Source organism: Meriones unguiculatus, chromosome 15, assembly GCF_030254825.1.
Source record: "Meriones unguiculatus strain TT.TT164.6M chromosome 15, Bangor_MerUng_6.1, whole genome shotgun sequence".
Classification (NCBI taxonomy): Eukaryota; Metazoa; Chordata; class Mammalia; order Rodentia; family Muridae; genus Meriones; species Meriones unguiculatus.
The window spans coordinates 2,178,188-2,192,361 of record NC_083362.1 but is presented as its reverse complement, the minus strand read 5'-3'; the positions used below and the strand labels follow the sequence as shown (position 1 = coordinate 2,192,361).

Below are 14,174 nucleotides of genomic sequence, written 5' to 3'. Positions count from 1 at the left end.
TTTTACCTCTTGGTTGTTTTCAAGCCGATTTTTCTTGCTTTTTTCTGTAAAATTTTTAAAAAACATTATCGCATCACTTGGAAAAATGCAGATGTTGAGTTTCTCATATATTCGGTTAAGGAATGGAAAGAGTACTATAAGGAAAAGAAAAAGTATGATGAAAAGGAAAATTTAACTTTTTGACAGTTATTTTACTTACTAATAGTAAAAAATTAATAATTTAGGTGAAATAAAACAATAGAAAAATGTGTATGATTTATAAAATATGAAAAGTCCATCAGAAATAAAAGCATTGAATTTTAAATAAAAACACACCCACACAGAAGAGTTCAGTTCCAGAAAGATTCAGTGTGGAATTTCATGAAATATTTAGCAAGCCTTTCATACCAATTCTTCACAGGTATTTGCAAAACTTAGAAAACTACCAAAAAGTGGAAAATTGACTACATAACTTTCTACTGTCTTGTTGCTAAATGAAGAACATGGTTTGGAAAAGTAACCTGTATAGAAATGTGACTTAAAAATACCATAAAGGCCAAGAAGATGCTCCACCACACAACAAGGACATTTGCTCAACTATGTTCACAGCAAATTTATTCTTAATAGCCAGAAACTGGAAACAACCAAGATGTCCCTCAACCGAAGAATGGACGCAGACATTGTGGTACATTTACACAATGGAATACTACTCAGCTTTTAAAAACAAAGAAATCATGAAATTTGCAGACAAATGGATGGAGCTAGAAAAGATCATCCAGAGTGAAGTAATTTAGATGCAGAAAGACACACATGATATATACTCACCTATAAGCGAATATTAGATCTATAATACAGGATAGCCAAACTATATTCCACAGACTCAAAGATAAGTAACAAGGAGGGCCCAAGGGAGGGTGACTGAATATCACTCAGAAGGGGAAATAGAATAGACAGCAGAAGTGGATGAAGAGAGGGAACTGGACAGGAGATGAAATGGGGAGGGAAACAAGTGTGGGGAAGAACAGGAGCAGGAAATGAGAGGGCTGGGAACAAGAAGGGAAGCTGGAGGCCTGCGACAGGATAGGCTCCTGAAAAAATGTGGGTGTGACTCTAGCTGAGACTCCTAACAAGGGGCTCATGCAGAGTGAAGTGGCCACCTCTTAGCCAGGCAGGACTAGTGGAAAGAGGGGAATAACAACCCAGGGACAAAACCTTTGATCCAAAATTTGCCAGGCCTATAAGAAGTGCAGGGATAAAGAGGGAACAACAATCAAGGAAAAGTCCAACCAATAATTGGCCTAACCTTAGACCCACCCCATGGTAGAGAGCCAGCCCCTGGCACTATTAATAATGCTGTGTTATGCTTGTATACAGACAGGAGCCTAACTTGACTGTCCTCTGGGAGGCTCCAGCCAGCAGCAGATCAGGACAGATGCTGAGACTTGCAGCCAAGCTGGAGTAGAGCTCTGGGAGAAGGGTGGGGGTGTCTGTGGGAATGTTGGGAGAAAGATGGGAGGAACTGGAGGGGACAGAAACCTCACAAGAAGACCAACAGGGACAACTAACCCAGACCCAGGGGGACTTACAGAGGCTGAGACAACTAAGGAGCAGGATAGTCTGGACCTAGGCCATTTGAGCACATGTAGCCAATGGTGGCTTGGTCTTTCTATGGGGCACCTGGCAAGTGAGGAGGTGGGGCTGTTGCTAACATGGACTCTCTTGCCTGCTTTTGGATCACTTCCCCCTGGAAGGGCTGCCTGGCCTGGCCTCAGGGGGTGAGGATATATATGCTCAGTCCTGATGTGAATTGATGTCTTGGGGAAAGTTCATACAGGGGAAGGGGAGTCCCTTTTTCTCAGAGGGGATCCCTTAAAGTAAATTAGCTGAATTTTTTTGAAAGCACCATAAAAGTTCTTAACAGCCAAATGCTTAACAATTGAATGCAGAGATAGGAAGTGAATCCTGTTGCATAGCAACATGCATGCCATCCAGTGAGTCTCAAGACAGAGTAAAACCAAATCCCCAAAGCAGCCTGATATGAAGTATTAGGAAAAATTTCAGGGAAAACCCAACATTTTTCCTAATTATTGTTCTCAGAAAATTAGGAATAGCAGGGAATTTCCTTAGCTTTACAAACCTTGTCAGTGGAAACCAAGAGCTAACATAAAAATGAAGGGACCAGTTCTTTCCATCCTTTTCATAAACAAGGCAATAAAAGCTTGCTCACTCTATCATCACTTCTATTAAATTATTAGAAAAAAAAGCACATGAATATGTGTATAGTGGCATTACTACACAAAAATACATGAACATAAATCGTAATCATGTACTCTGGAGGCTGAAGCAGAGAAACACTAATTTGAGAGCAGATGTAATTATTAGACAGAATCTGTTTCAAAATTAAAAAAAGAATTGCAATGTTGGTGATGAAATTCATAGCCTTGTGTATGCAAGCCAAATACTACCTCAGAAATCTCCATGTGTATATCCTGGATTTGAGAAAGAATTTTGATTGTAGCCCAGATAGGTCAAAATTTCAAATGTTCTTACCCCTACTGTGCTGCTATAGGACTTAAAAATAGTCCTCAACATACTTGATACAGTCATGCCCCTTCACGTATGCATACTCATGTCCAAGGCAACAAACAACACCAATGTGAGACTTTTTAGCATGTTACATGTTACAAAATCCTCAAAGCATAAATAATCATGTCCAATGTCCATTGCTCCATCTGGCCCAGCTACAATCATGGGGACTGATCCGTGAGAATGACTGCTGTCTTTTCAATGGCCAACAATAAAGTGAAGAGGGCTTATGAAGATGTATTTCATGTTTCATATATAAGAGATGTTGAACAATATTACCACATCAAAAAAAAAAAGCTACTGATTGCAATCAAAGGAGAATCAAAACTATGCATGTTATGTCAGGCTAAAGAATTTCTCACAATGAAGCCCGCTTGAATTACATAATGGAAAGAACAATTTGGACTGAAGAAAAAGATAAATATACTCAAGAGGCTAGAGGGAAAAATGTAAATGATGCTAAGGCAGTTGTAAGGAAAAGGACTAAGACAATACTGGAAAGTGGAATTCAATAAAATGACAAGAATCAGTGCATGTCTCTCAATAACAAGCCTAAAAATTAACAAGTTCCAAATCCTTTAACAAAGGACACACACTAAAGCTGAAGCTAGTGATGTAACCTTAGCCTCGGCAGCCAAGTTCAAGCTTGAGTCAGCCAGATCACTAAGGTTCATCCAGTCTGGTTGACATAGCCAGTTCCAGACCACCTAGGGTACACGAGCCTGTCCCTAAACAAGCAAAGAAACGAATGAATGATACGCAGACCAGCAGATTGGATTAGCAATCATAATTCTTTTTACTGACTCCAAGCAACATACCCACCCATCGAATATCAACAATGCATCACTATTCTAACATCAAACCAAAACCAGTCACAAGGTCTACACACTTTAAGGGAAATATCCGCCCATATGACACTGACACCCTAAATGTGTAGACATCAATCTGTACTCCATTTCATGAAACAAACACTGTTTGATACAATAACACTCCATAAACTCTGCAGCACACTATTAAATGACTTCTACACTCACTCTTAAAAATATATATACTATCCAGAAAAAAATAAACAGAGAAGAATTAGAAGTAGCTGACATTAATTTAAACATCATTCAAGTGATGGACAATTATTCAATATATGTAAATGCATGAATATAAATCACAATCTTAATGGCTCCAAGGCAGAAATCACATGGTCATGTCATAAAATTATCTAAAAAGCACAAAGTATGTTTCAATGCTGGATGACCACATGTGATAAGAAAGTGCAAAAGGAGATAATATAACCACACAGTGGTGAAAACATGATGGGAGAGAATTAACTGTGTACAGATATGCTGTGAAGAATCTTGCCCTTTGTATGCTAATTAACATAACTCTAACATTTTAATATAATTGAAAAATCTACTACTACTTACCTCCAAAGAAAATTAATGGTGTGAAAATGTTAAATGTTAAAAGCTTCTTGGAGATTTTCACAAAGGGGTCATGAGGGTTGTTGAGGGAATCCACATTCACCCCGAATGAGGTGCCTATGATCACATCCATGCTGTAGGCCCCAAAGATGCTGAGGAGAGAGTCGGGGGTGTTAGTGTGCGAGCCACACATCCTCTGAGCTGTGTGACACGTTGTCTGCGGTATGACCAGTGTGGTCTGAGTTCACCACACTGGCTTCTTCAGAATTCCACGTGATCTTACTACACACAACAGTTCCCGAACCATCTCCCTCTTCAATTTGAGGAAAGAGGGGTGGAAGAAATGTGGGTATTGCTGGTGTTTTTCTAAGACCCTCAGCAAAACTTGAATCTTAGATTGTTCACAGTTACAGACTTTAGTGCTCTTTCCAAACCAATGACCCTCTGACGTGCTTCCTTTTTTTTTTTTTTTTTTCAATTCAGTTTATTCAGGAACCTTGAACAATCCTCGGACCCTGGGGAAAGCCAGCCCACAGCTTAAATAGCCTCTGGGTAGCCAACCCAGGCGTGCGACGTGGGCAATGCAGATAGGTCCACATACATGGAAGCAAGCCAGATCCTCAGCCTTAGCCAAATGTGGAATTGTTCGTGACAGAGAGCACTCACCATCGGGAAGGTGGAAGGCGGAAACCAGCTCCATCTTTAAGGCATAGCATTCCGCAGCTCTCTACAGTTCCCCCTTTTTGTTTTAGACGCATCAGGCAAGAGTAGAGGTCTGATCTCTGATATTAGAAATAAATTGGGACTTTGTACCGATGTTCATTTAGGTGTCATCCACCCAAAGAGCATCAGACCCGTCCGATACCTTTTTCTCAGAGGCGGGACCTGGGGCATCAACCCGCATGCAATCAGACATGCTCTTCTCTGGGTCGAAAGCGGCTGACCCTGAGTGCAGTGCTTAGCCTCGCATCCTGAGCGTATCATTTTAGCTTTTTATGGTATCCAACCATGCTTGGGGAGAATGTCCTGCTTCAATGGCTGTAAAGGCCTGAATGATCATGGCTGCATCACACTGTTGTGAGACTCTAATCTTGCATATATCTAATCTTGCAAACCAAGGAGACCAACACCAGAAGGCCTGCTAATGCTCCCATGCCCGCCCATTCCTTCAGATGATTCATGGCTGCAGCAATCCATGTTGATAATCCTGTGGCTAGTCCTGCGTCCACTCTGGTAGAATTTACTGTGACAATGGCCACTCTCAGCTGCTCCATCGTAGTATCGAATTCTCCAGTCCAATTACCTAAAATATAGCTCGACAATTGTTTAGACAGATTTGCAGCACAGGAAAAATTCTCATGTTGTATGCTAGTGACACAAAGTCCAGCATACTTTCATTGACAGCCAGGTTGAGCGATTTGCCATAGGGTATCAATTTGCTCCTGCAAGAGGTCAATCCTCTGATTGAACACCATCAAGCTTCCTTTTAGTTGAGCATTAATTCCTTTATGTACAACTAAGGCATGAGCTACATTGGCTAAATGATTATTCAGGGTCTGAGCAGTCTGCCCAGTATGACTCATGGCTAATGCCCTGGTGGTAGCTCCAACAGCCGCCAATGAGATGGTAGTAACAATGGTGGCTGTAGTTCCAAGATCCCTTTTCTGTCTGAAGAGAGTCATAGCGTGAGGGGCATCAATGGGCACAGGCACCCAGTGAGGCATGCGAATAACCAGGGCATACCTAAATTTACTAGCATTCCAGCATTGGGCAAAAAAGCAAGTATCATTACCACAACTACTTGGCTCTATCTGGCTAATAATGAATAAAAATGGGGGATATAGACAAACAGGTGTGGGCTTATAGGAAATTCTGACGTGCTTCTTATAGTCTCCTCTTGCACTTCTTCAACTCGACAGCTGCAGCTTTGCTACATGTTTTTTTCTTCATTCTAATGTATATTATTTGTCTTCTGAAACATACAACAACAGCTAACCAAATTTTGCCTCGTGTACACAAGGAAGAGACTCTCTCAAGGTGATCAGAGAGCTGTCCCTTGACACATAGTTCCTCCAGTTCCTCCTTCTGACTGTGGAGTAATTTTAGCTCCTTGACAAGCACTGGGAGCTCACCATAGGGCACACAAAGCCTCAGAAAATGCATCCCATGCACCATTACTCACTCTTTGACGGCGACGGGCTTGCCTTTCTCAACCTCGAGACTCAGGTTTTTCACCAGCACGTCTCCATACTTTTGGATGATGGAGAACATCTAAGCACACAACAAAACAGTCTGTTGGTAAATGTCAACATCTGAGTCCCAAATTAAGACTTTTGAACTTAAGAAAAGATAGTCACAGTTTAAAGGAAATGTATAAGATGACTATCCCCCTACCAGGCAAACAAAAACAAGAACAAAAAAAGAAAGAAACAAAGACCATTTTTTAATTTTTTTATTTGTTATTTTACAATTTATTCACTTTGTATCCTGGCTGTGGTCCCCTCTCTCGATTCCTCCCAATCCCACCCTCCCTTCCTCTTCTCCCCCTATGCTCCTATCCCTAGTCCACTGATAGGCGAAGTCCTCCTCCTCTGCTTTCTGACCCTCGCCTATCAAGTCGCATCAGGACTGGCTGCAGGAAGGGAGGACTATGGCCAGATTTTCATTTTAGACTGATTATCACAGTCTTCATTTGGATGCTTAAAGCTGGAGCATGTGGTAAACTCTCAGTCTGCAGGTTTGTTCAGAGATCATTCTTATCAACGGAATGCTCAGACAGACATCTCTGTAAAGAGCATCACATTACTTCTAGCTGTTCTCAGATAGACTCTACCACATCTATAATAAAAAGTTCTTCATTTACTTGCCTCCTTCAGTCTTCCACTGGTGAAAACTGGAGTCAGGAATGTTCGAATTCTCTTCCATTCTTCATTCACAGATCTAAAGAGAGCTTTCCTCATAAGTCCACCTGGACCAAGAGGCTATAATACCAAGAAAAATAGATTTTGCCCTTGATTATGTTGATTATTTTAACAGTATTTAAACATGTACAAAACAGACAATACTCCGTAAGATAATTACTACCTCTCTTCTACATGGTATGTTTCACACTAGTCTCTCAGTTGAAGTGCCTCAAACTGGCTCTGGACTAGGGGCTCCGTGGTTAAGAACACTCGCTACTTAAGCAGAGGACTCTGGTTCAATTCTTTAACTCACAACTGCCAGCAAATGCAGTCATGGGTACCTGATGTCCTCTTCTGGTCCCTGTTATCACCTGCACACATGCCTTGTACCTACATACACCCAAGCACACATCTATAATGAGTAAATTAAAATACATAAAATCTCTCAAAATACAAGAAGCAAAGATACATACAGCCACCTGGTTTTGTGTAAAGCTGTTTTTTTAAAAAAACTTCATTTTGGTATGATTCCTTCTCAAGACAAACTGGCTTTTTAAATGAATAGACCCATAGGAGACCAAATATAGTCTCCAAGGCAGTACAGAAAAAATGATTAGTTTCATAGTTAGGTTTCCACTGCTGTGACAAAAACCTTAGACAAAAGCAAGTTGCAACAAAGGCGGTTTATTTAATTTTAAAACTTTTAAGTCACAGCCAGCCACCGAGAGAACTCAAGGCAGGAATTCAAGGCATGAGCAGTGGGCAGAAGCTGTGGAAAAAAAGCCATTTACTGGGTAGCTCAGACTGCTTTTGCATACAACCCAAGACTAACTGCCTAGGAGTGGCACAAACCACACTGAGTCTGGCTGTTAGCCACTAATTAAGGAAATACCCCTCAGCCTTTCTACAAGTGAGCTGAAGGAGGCATTTTCTCATTTGAGGACTCTTGGCCCTCATTTTAGTGGAACTGCTTTGAGGTTTTCTCCATTTACTTTGATGTTGTCAATGGGCTTGCAGTGTATAAACTTAATTATGTTTATGTGTGAGCCTTAAATCTCCAAGACTCTTACCACAAAGGGGTGCTTAATTTTTGTCAAAGGTTTTTTTCTGCATCTCATGAGATGATCAAAAAATCATTAGGTTTTACTTCAAACGCATGTGCGCCACAAAATTGGAAGATCTAAACAGAATGGATAATGTTCTTGATATATTTCACATACCAAAGCTAAATCAAGATCAGGTAAACAGTTTAAACAGTGCTATAGCCCCTCAGGACATAGAAGCAGTCATCAAAAGTCTCTCAACCAAAAACATTCCAAGTGCATATGGTTTTAGAACAGAATTCTACCACAATGTGCTGCTAAGTTACTAGTATGGGATCTCTCCAATTTCTTTATGAAGGCATTTAGTGCTATGAACTTTCCTCATAGCACTGCTTCATTATTTCCCATATGTTTGGGTATGTTGTGCCTCCCTTTTCATTCAATACTAGAAAGTCTAATTTCTTTCTCTCTGTTTTTTTGTTTTTCTGTTTTTCTGCTTTCTTTCTTTCTTCCTTTCTTTCTTTCTTTTTCTTTCTTTCCTTATCCAATAGTCATTGAGTAGAGAGTTGTTCAGTCCATGATTTTGTAGGGTTTTTGTTGACTGGGTTGTTGAATTCCAGCTTTAATCCATGGTAGTCTGATAAGATACAGGGGGTTATTTCAGTCTTCTTGTATCTGCTGAGGCTTGCATTATGACCAAGTGTATGGTCAATACGAAGAAGATTCTGTGAAGTGCTGAGAAGGTATATTTTCTTGTGTTTGGGTGTAATGCACTGTAGATATCTGTTAGGTGCATTTGGTTGATGACATCTTTTAGTTTCATTACTTCTCTGTTTAGTTTCTGGTTTGTTGACCTGTGCATTGGTGAGAGTTAGGTGTTTAAGTCTCCCACTATTAATGTGGGAGGTTTGATGTGTGATTTAAGCTCTAGTAATATTTCTTTTACAAATGAGGGTGCCCTTGCACTTGGGATACAGATGTGAATTTTTCCTTTGATGAGTATGAAGTGTCCTTCCTCGTTTCTTTTGATTAATTTTGGCTGAAAGTCTAATTTATTAGATACTAGAATGCCTAATCCTACTTGCTTCTTGTGTCTGTTTGCTTGAAAAACCTTTTTCCAGCCCTTTACTCTGTGGCAATGTCTATCTTTATTGCTGAGGTATGTTTCTTGTATGAAGCAGAATGATGCGTTCTGTTTCTATTCTATTAACTTCATTCTATTTTTTAATTTATTTATTTTTACATTTTTTTCTTCATTAATTACACTTTATTCCCTTTGTAACTCCCCCTGTGGTTCCCACCCTCCTCCCATCCCAATCCTTCCCTTCCTCCACCCCCTGCATGCATGCCCCTCCCCAAGTCCACTGATAGGGGAGGTCTTCTTTTCCTTCCTTCTGATCCTAGTCAATTAGGTCTCATCAGGAGTGGCTGCATTGTCTTCTTCTGTGGCCTGGTAATGCTGCTTCCCCCTCAGGGGGAGGTAATTAAAGAGCAGGCCAATCAGTTCATGTCAGAGACAGGCCCTGTTCCCATTACAATGGAACCCACTTGGATACTGAACTGCCATGGGCTACATCTGTGCAGGGGTCTTAGGTTATCTCCATGGATAGTTCTTGGTTGGAGTATCAGTCTCAGGAAAGACCCCTGTGCTCAGATTTTTTTGATTCTGTTGCTCTCCTTGTGGAGTTCCTGTCCTCTGAAGATCTTACTGTTTCCCACTTCTTTCATAAGATTCCCTGCACTCTGCCCAAAGGTTGCCCATAAGTCTTAGCATCTGCATTGATAGTCTGCAGAGCAGAGTTTTTCAGAGGTCCTCTGTGTCAGGCTCCTGACTTGTTCCCTCTTTTCTCCTTCTTCTGATGTCCAGCCTCTTTGCCTTTCTGGATAGGAATTGAGCACTTTAGCAAGAGTCCTCCCTCTTGATTAGTTACTTTAAGTGTACATATTTTAGTAGTTTATCCTATATTATATGTTTATATGAGTGAGTATATACCGTGTGCATCTTTCTGCTTCTGGGACAGCTCACTCAGGATGATCTTTTCCAGATCCCACCATTTACCAGCAAATTTCATGATACCCTTGTGTTTTATTGCTGAGTGGTATTCCATTGTGTAGATATACCACAGTTTGTGCATCCATTCTTCAGTTGAGTTTCTTCAGTCCAGAAGCTGGATTCTTTGCAGCTTCTGGCTATTACAAATAAGGCTGCTACAAACATGGTTGAACAAATGTTCTTATTGTGTACCTGAGAATCTTTTGGATATATGCCTAGGAGTGATATAGCTAGATCTTGAGGAAGCGCTATTCCTAATTCTCTGAGAAAGCACCAGATTGCTTTCCAGAGTGGTTGTACAAGTTTACATACCCACCAGCAGTGGAGGAGGGTTCCCCTTTCTCCAAAACCTCTCCAGCATGTATTGTCTCTTGAGTTTTTGATCTTAGTCATTCTGATGGGTGTAAGGTGAATTCTCAGGGTCATTTTGATTTGCATTTCCCTGATGGCTAATGAGGTTGAGCATTTCTTAAAGTGTTTCTCTGCCTTGTATTCCTCTGCAGAAAATTCTCTGTTTAGCTCTGTACCCCATTTTTTAATTGGATTACTTGATTTTTTGCTGTTTAACTTCTTTAGTTCTTTTATATATACTGGATTATTAGCCCTCTGTCAGATATAGGGTTGGTGAAGATCATTTCCAATCTGTAGGCTGTCATTTTGTTCTGAGGACAGTGTCCTTTGCTTTACAGAAGCTTTTCAGTTTCATGAGGTCCCATTTATTGATTGTTGCTCTTAGAGCCTGTGCTGTTGGTATTCTGTTCAGGAAGTTGTTTCCTGTGCCAGTGAGTTCAAGGGTATTCCCCACTTTTTCTTCTAAATGGTTTAGTGGGTCTGGTTTTATGTTGAGGTCTTTGATCCACTTGGACTTTAGTTTCGTGCAGGGTGATCAGTATGGATCTATTTGCCTTTTTTATACATGTAGACTTCCAGTTAGACCAGCACCATTTGTTGAAGATGCTGTCTTTTTTCCATTGAATGGATTTGGCATCTTTGTCAAAACTCAGGTGTCCATAAATGTGTGGATTTATGTCAGGGTCTTCTATTCGATTCCATTGATCCACCATTCTGTTTCTATGCCAGTACCATGCAGTTTTTAGTATTGTTGCTCTATAGTACAGCTTGAGATCAGGGATGAGGATACCTCCAGAAGATCTTTTACTGTAGAGAATTGTTTTAGCAATTCTGGGTTTCTTGTTGTTCCATATGAAGGTGAGAATTTTTCTTTCAAGGTCTGTAAAGAATTGTGTTGATAACTTGATGGCAATTGCATTGAATCTGTAGATTGCTTTTGGTAAGATGGCCATTTTTACTATGTTAATCCTGCCAAGCCATGAGCATGGGAGAGCTTTCCATCTCTGATATCTTCTTCTAATTCTTTCTTCAAAGACTGGAAATTTTTTTCATACAAGTCTTTGAATTGCTTGGTTAGTTTCACACCAAGGTACTTTATGTCCTTTGTGGCTATTGTGAAGGGTGTTCTTTCCCTAATTTCTTTCTCGGCCCTTTTGTCTTTTGTATACAGGAAGGCTACTGATTTTTTTTTTTAGTTAATTTTATATCCAGCCACTTTGCTGAAGGTGTTAATCAGCTGTAGGAGTTCCCTGGTAGAATTTTTGGGGTCACTCACGTATACTATATCATCTGCAAATAGTGATACTTTGACTTCTTCCTTTCTAATTTGTATCCCCTTGATCTCCTTCAATTGTCTTATTGCTCTAGCTAGGACTTCAAGAACAATGTTGAGATATGGAGAGAGTGGACAGCCTTGCCTTGTCCCTGATTTCAGTGGGAATGATTTAAGTTTCTCTCCATTGAGTTTGATGTTGGCTATAGGCTTGCTGTATATCGTCTTTACTATGTTCAGGTATGTGCCTTGTATCCCTGATCTCTCCAATACTTTAAACATGAATGGATGTTGGATTTTGTCAAATGCCTTTTCAGCATCTGAGGAGATGATCATGTGGTTTTTCTCCTTCAGTTTGCTTATGTGGTGGATCACATTGATGGATTTCCATATATTGGACCACCCCTGCATACCTGGGATGAAGCCTACTTGGTCATAGTGGATGAAATCTTTGATGTGTTCTTGTATTCAGTTTGCAAGTATTTTGTTGAGTATTTTTGCATCAATGTTCATGAGGGAGATTGGCCTGAAATTCTCTTTCTTTGTTGGGTCTTTGTGAGGTTTAGGTACCAAGGTGACTGTGGCTTCATAGAATGAGTTTGGTAGTGTTCCTTCTGTTTCTATTTTGTAGAATAGTTTGAAGAGTATTGGTGTTAGCTCTTCTTTGAAGGTCTGGTAGAATTCGGCTCTGAAACCATCTGGCCCTGGCCCTGAGCTTTTTTTTTTTTTTTTGCATGATAGCCTTTTGACAGCTTCTATTTCCTTAGGGGATATAGGACTATTTAATTGGTTTATCTGGTCTGATTCAGCTTTGGCATGTAAAATCAGTCGAGAAAATTGTCTATTTCATTTAGATTTTCAAATTTTGTGGCATATAGACTTTAGAAATAAGACCTAATTATTGTTTGTATTTCTTCAATGTCTGTGGTTATGTCCCCCTTTTTATTTCTGATTTTGTTGATTTGGATAGTTTCTCTTTGCCTTTTAGTTAGTTTGGCTAAGGGTTTGTCTATCTTGTTGATTTTCTCAAAGAACCAGGTCTTGGTTTCATTGATTCTTTGAATTTTTTATTTGTTTCAAAGTTATTGATTTCAGCTCTGATTTTGATTATTTCCAGCCGTCTACTCCTCTTTGGTGTGTTTGCTTCTTTTTTTCCTAGGGCTTTGAAGTGAGTCATTAAGTTGCTTGCATGAGATGTTTTGAATTTCTTCTTGAAGGCACTCAGTGCTATGAACTTTCCTCTTAGCACTGCTTTCATTGTGTCCCACAAGTTTGGGTATGTTGTGCCTTCATTTTCATTGAATTCTAGGAAGTCTTTAATTTCTTTCTTTATTTCTTCTCTGACCCTGCTGTTATTTAGTAGCAAGTTGTTCAGTTTCCATGTGTGTGTAGGCCTTTTGCTGTTTTTGTCATTGAGGTCCAGTTTTAGTCCATGGTGATCAGATAGGATAGAAGGGATTATTTTAATCTTTTTGTATCTGTTGAGGCTTGCTTTGTGACCAACTATATGGTCTATTTTGGAGAAGGTTCCATGAGGTGCTGAGAAGAAGGTAAAATCTTTTGAGTTTGGATGAAAGGTTCTGTAGATGTCCATGAGGTCCATTTGATTCATGATCTCTGTCAGAGTTATTGTTTCTTTGTTTCATTTCTGTTTTGTTGACCTGTCCTTTGTTGAGAGTGGGGTGTTGAAGTCTCCCACTATTAATGTGTGGGGATCTATGTGTGGTTTAAGTTTTATCAATGTCTCTTTTACAAATGTGGGTGCCCTTTCATCTGGGGCATAGATGTCAGGGTTGTGATATCTTCCTGGTGATTTTAGAATGGCTACTCCTGCATGTTTCTTGGGTCCATTTGCTTGGGTAATGTCTATCTTTGTGATTTAGGCGTGTTTCTTGTATGCAACAGATTGTTGGGTCTTGTTTATGCATCCATTCTATTAATCTGTGTCTTTTTATTGGAGAATTGAGTCCATTGATGTTGAGGGAGATTAATGACCAGTGGTTGTTAGATCCTTTGATATTGATGTTGGCCATGGTAGTGTGTTTGTGTGTTTGGCTATTTTTTGTTTTGCTGTTGTGAGGTTATCTATTTCCTGGAATTTCTTGAAAGTAGTTAGTTTTCTTGGGTTGTATTTTTCCTTCTAGTATCTTCTTTAACGCTAGATTTGTGTGTAGGTATTGTTGAAATTTGTTTTTGTTGTTGAATATCTTGTTTTCTCTGTCTATAAAGACTGAGAATTTTGCTGAGTACAGTAGCCTAGGGTTTCATCTGTGTTCTCTTAGAGTCTGCATGATATCCGTCCAGGCCCTTTTGGCTCTCATAGTTTCTGTTGAGCAGTCAGGTGTGATTCTGATGGGTTTGCCTTTTTCCCTTGCAGCTTTTAGTATTTTTTCTTTGTTCTGTATACTTGCTGTTTTGATTATTATGTGGCAGGAGGATTTTCTTTTCTGGTCTAATTTATTAGGTGTTCTGTAGGCCTCTTGTATTCTTATAGGCCTCCCCTTTAACTTGAGGAAATATTCTTCAATGAGTTTGTTGAAAATATTTTCTGGGCCTTGGAGGGGGGAATCT

At 39.9% G+C, this 14,174-nt stretch overlaps 1 protein-coding gene across 5 annotated transcripts in view; it reads right to left on the bottom strand.

The window, feature by feature from the left end:
- The window catches only part of LOC110566699 (cytochrome P450 3A6-like), a 61,385-nt gene that overhangs the window by 26,413 nt on the left and 20,798 nt on the right, over positions 1-14,174 (bottom strand). For 2 of the 5 annotated variants that reach the window (XM_060367973.1, XM_060367972.1), the window contains exons 5-8: positions 6,848-6,961; positions 6,163-6,251; positions 3,984-4,132; positions 7-134 (exon numbers count right to left, since the gene is read on the bottom strand). In XM_060367973.1, coding sequence (XP_060223956.1) covers positions 7-134; positions 3,984-4,132; positions 6,163-6,251; positions 6,848-6,961 — 480 coding nt within the window. The remainder of the gene's footprint in view (positions 1-6; positions 135-3,983; positions 4,133-6,162; positions 6,252-6,847; positions 6,962-14,174) is intronic. The other 3 variants (XM_060367974.1, XM_060367976.1, XM_060367975.1) reach the window with 3 other exon arrangements.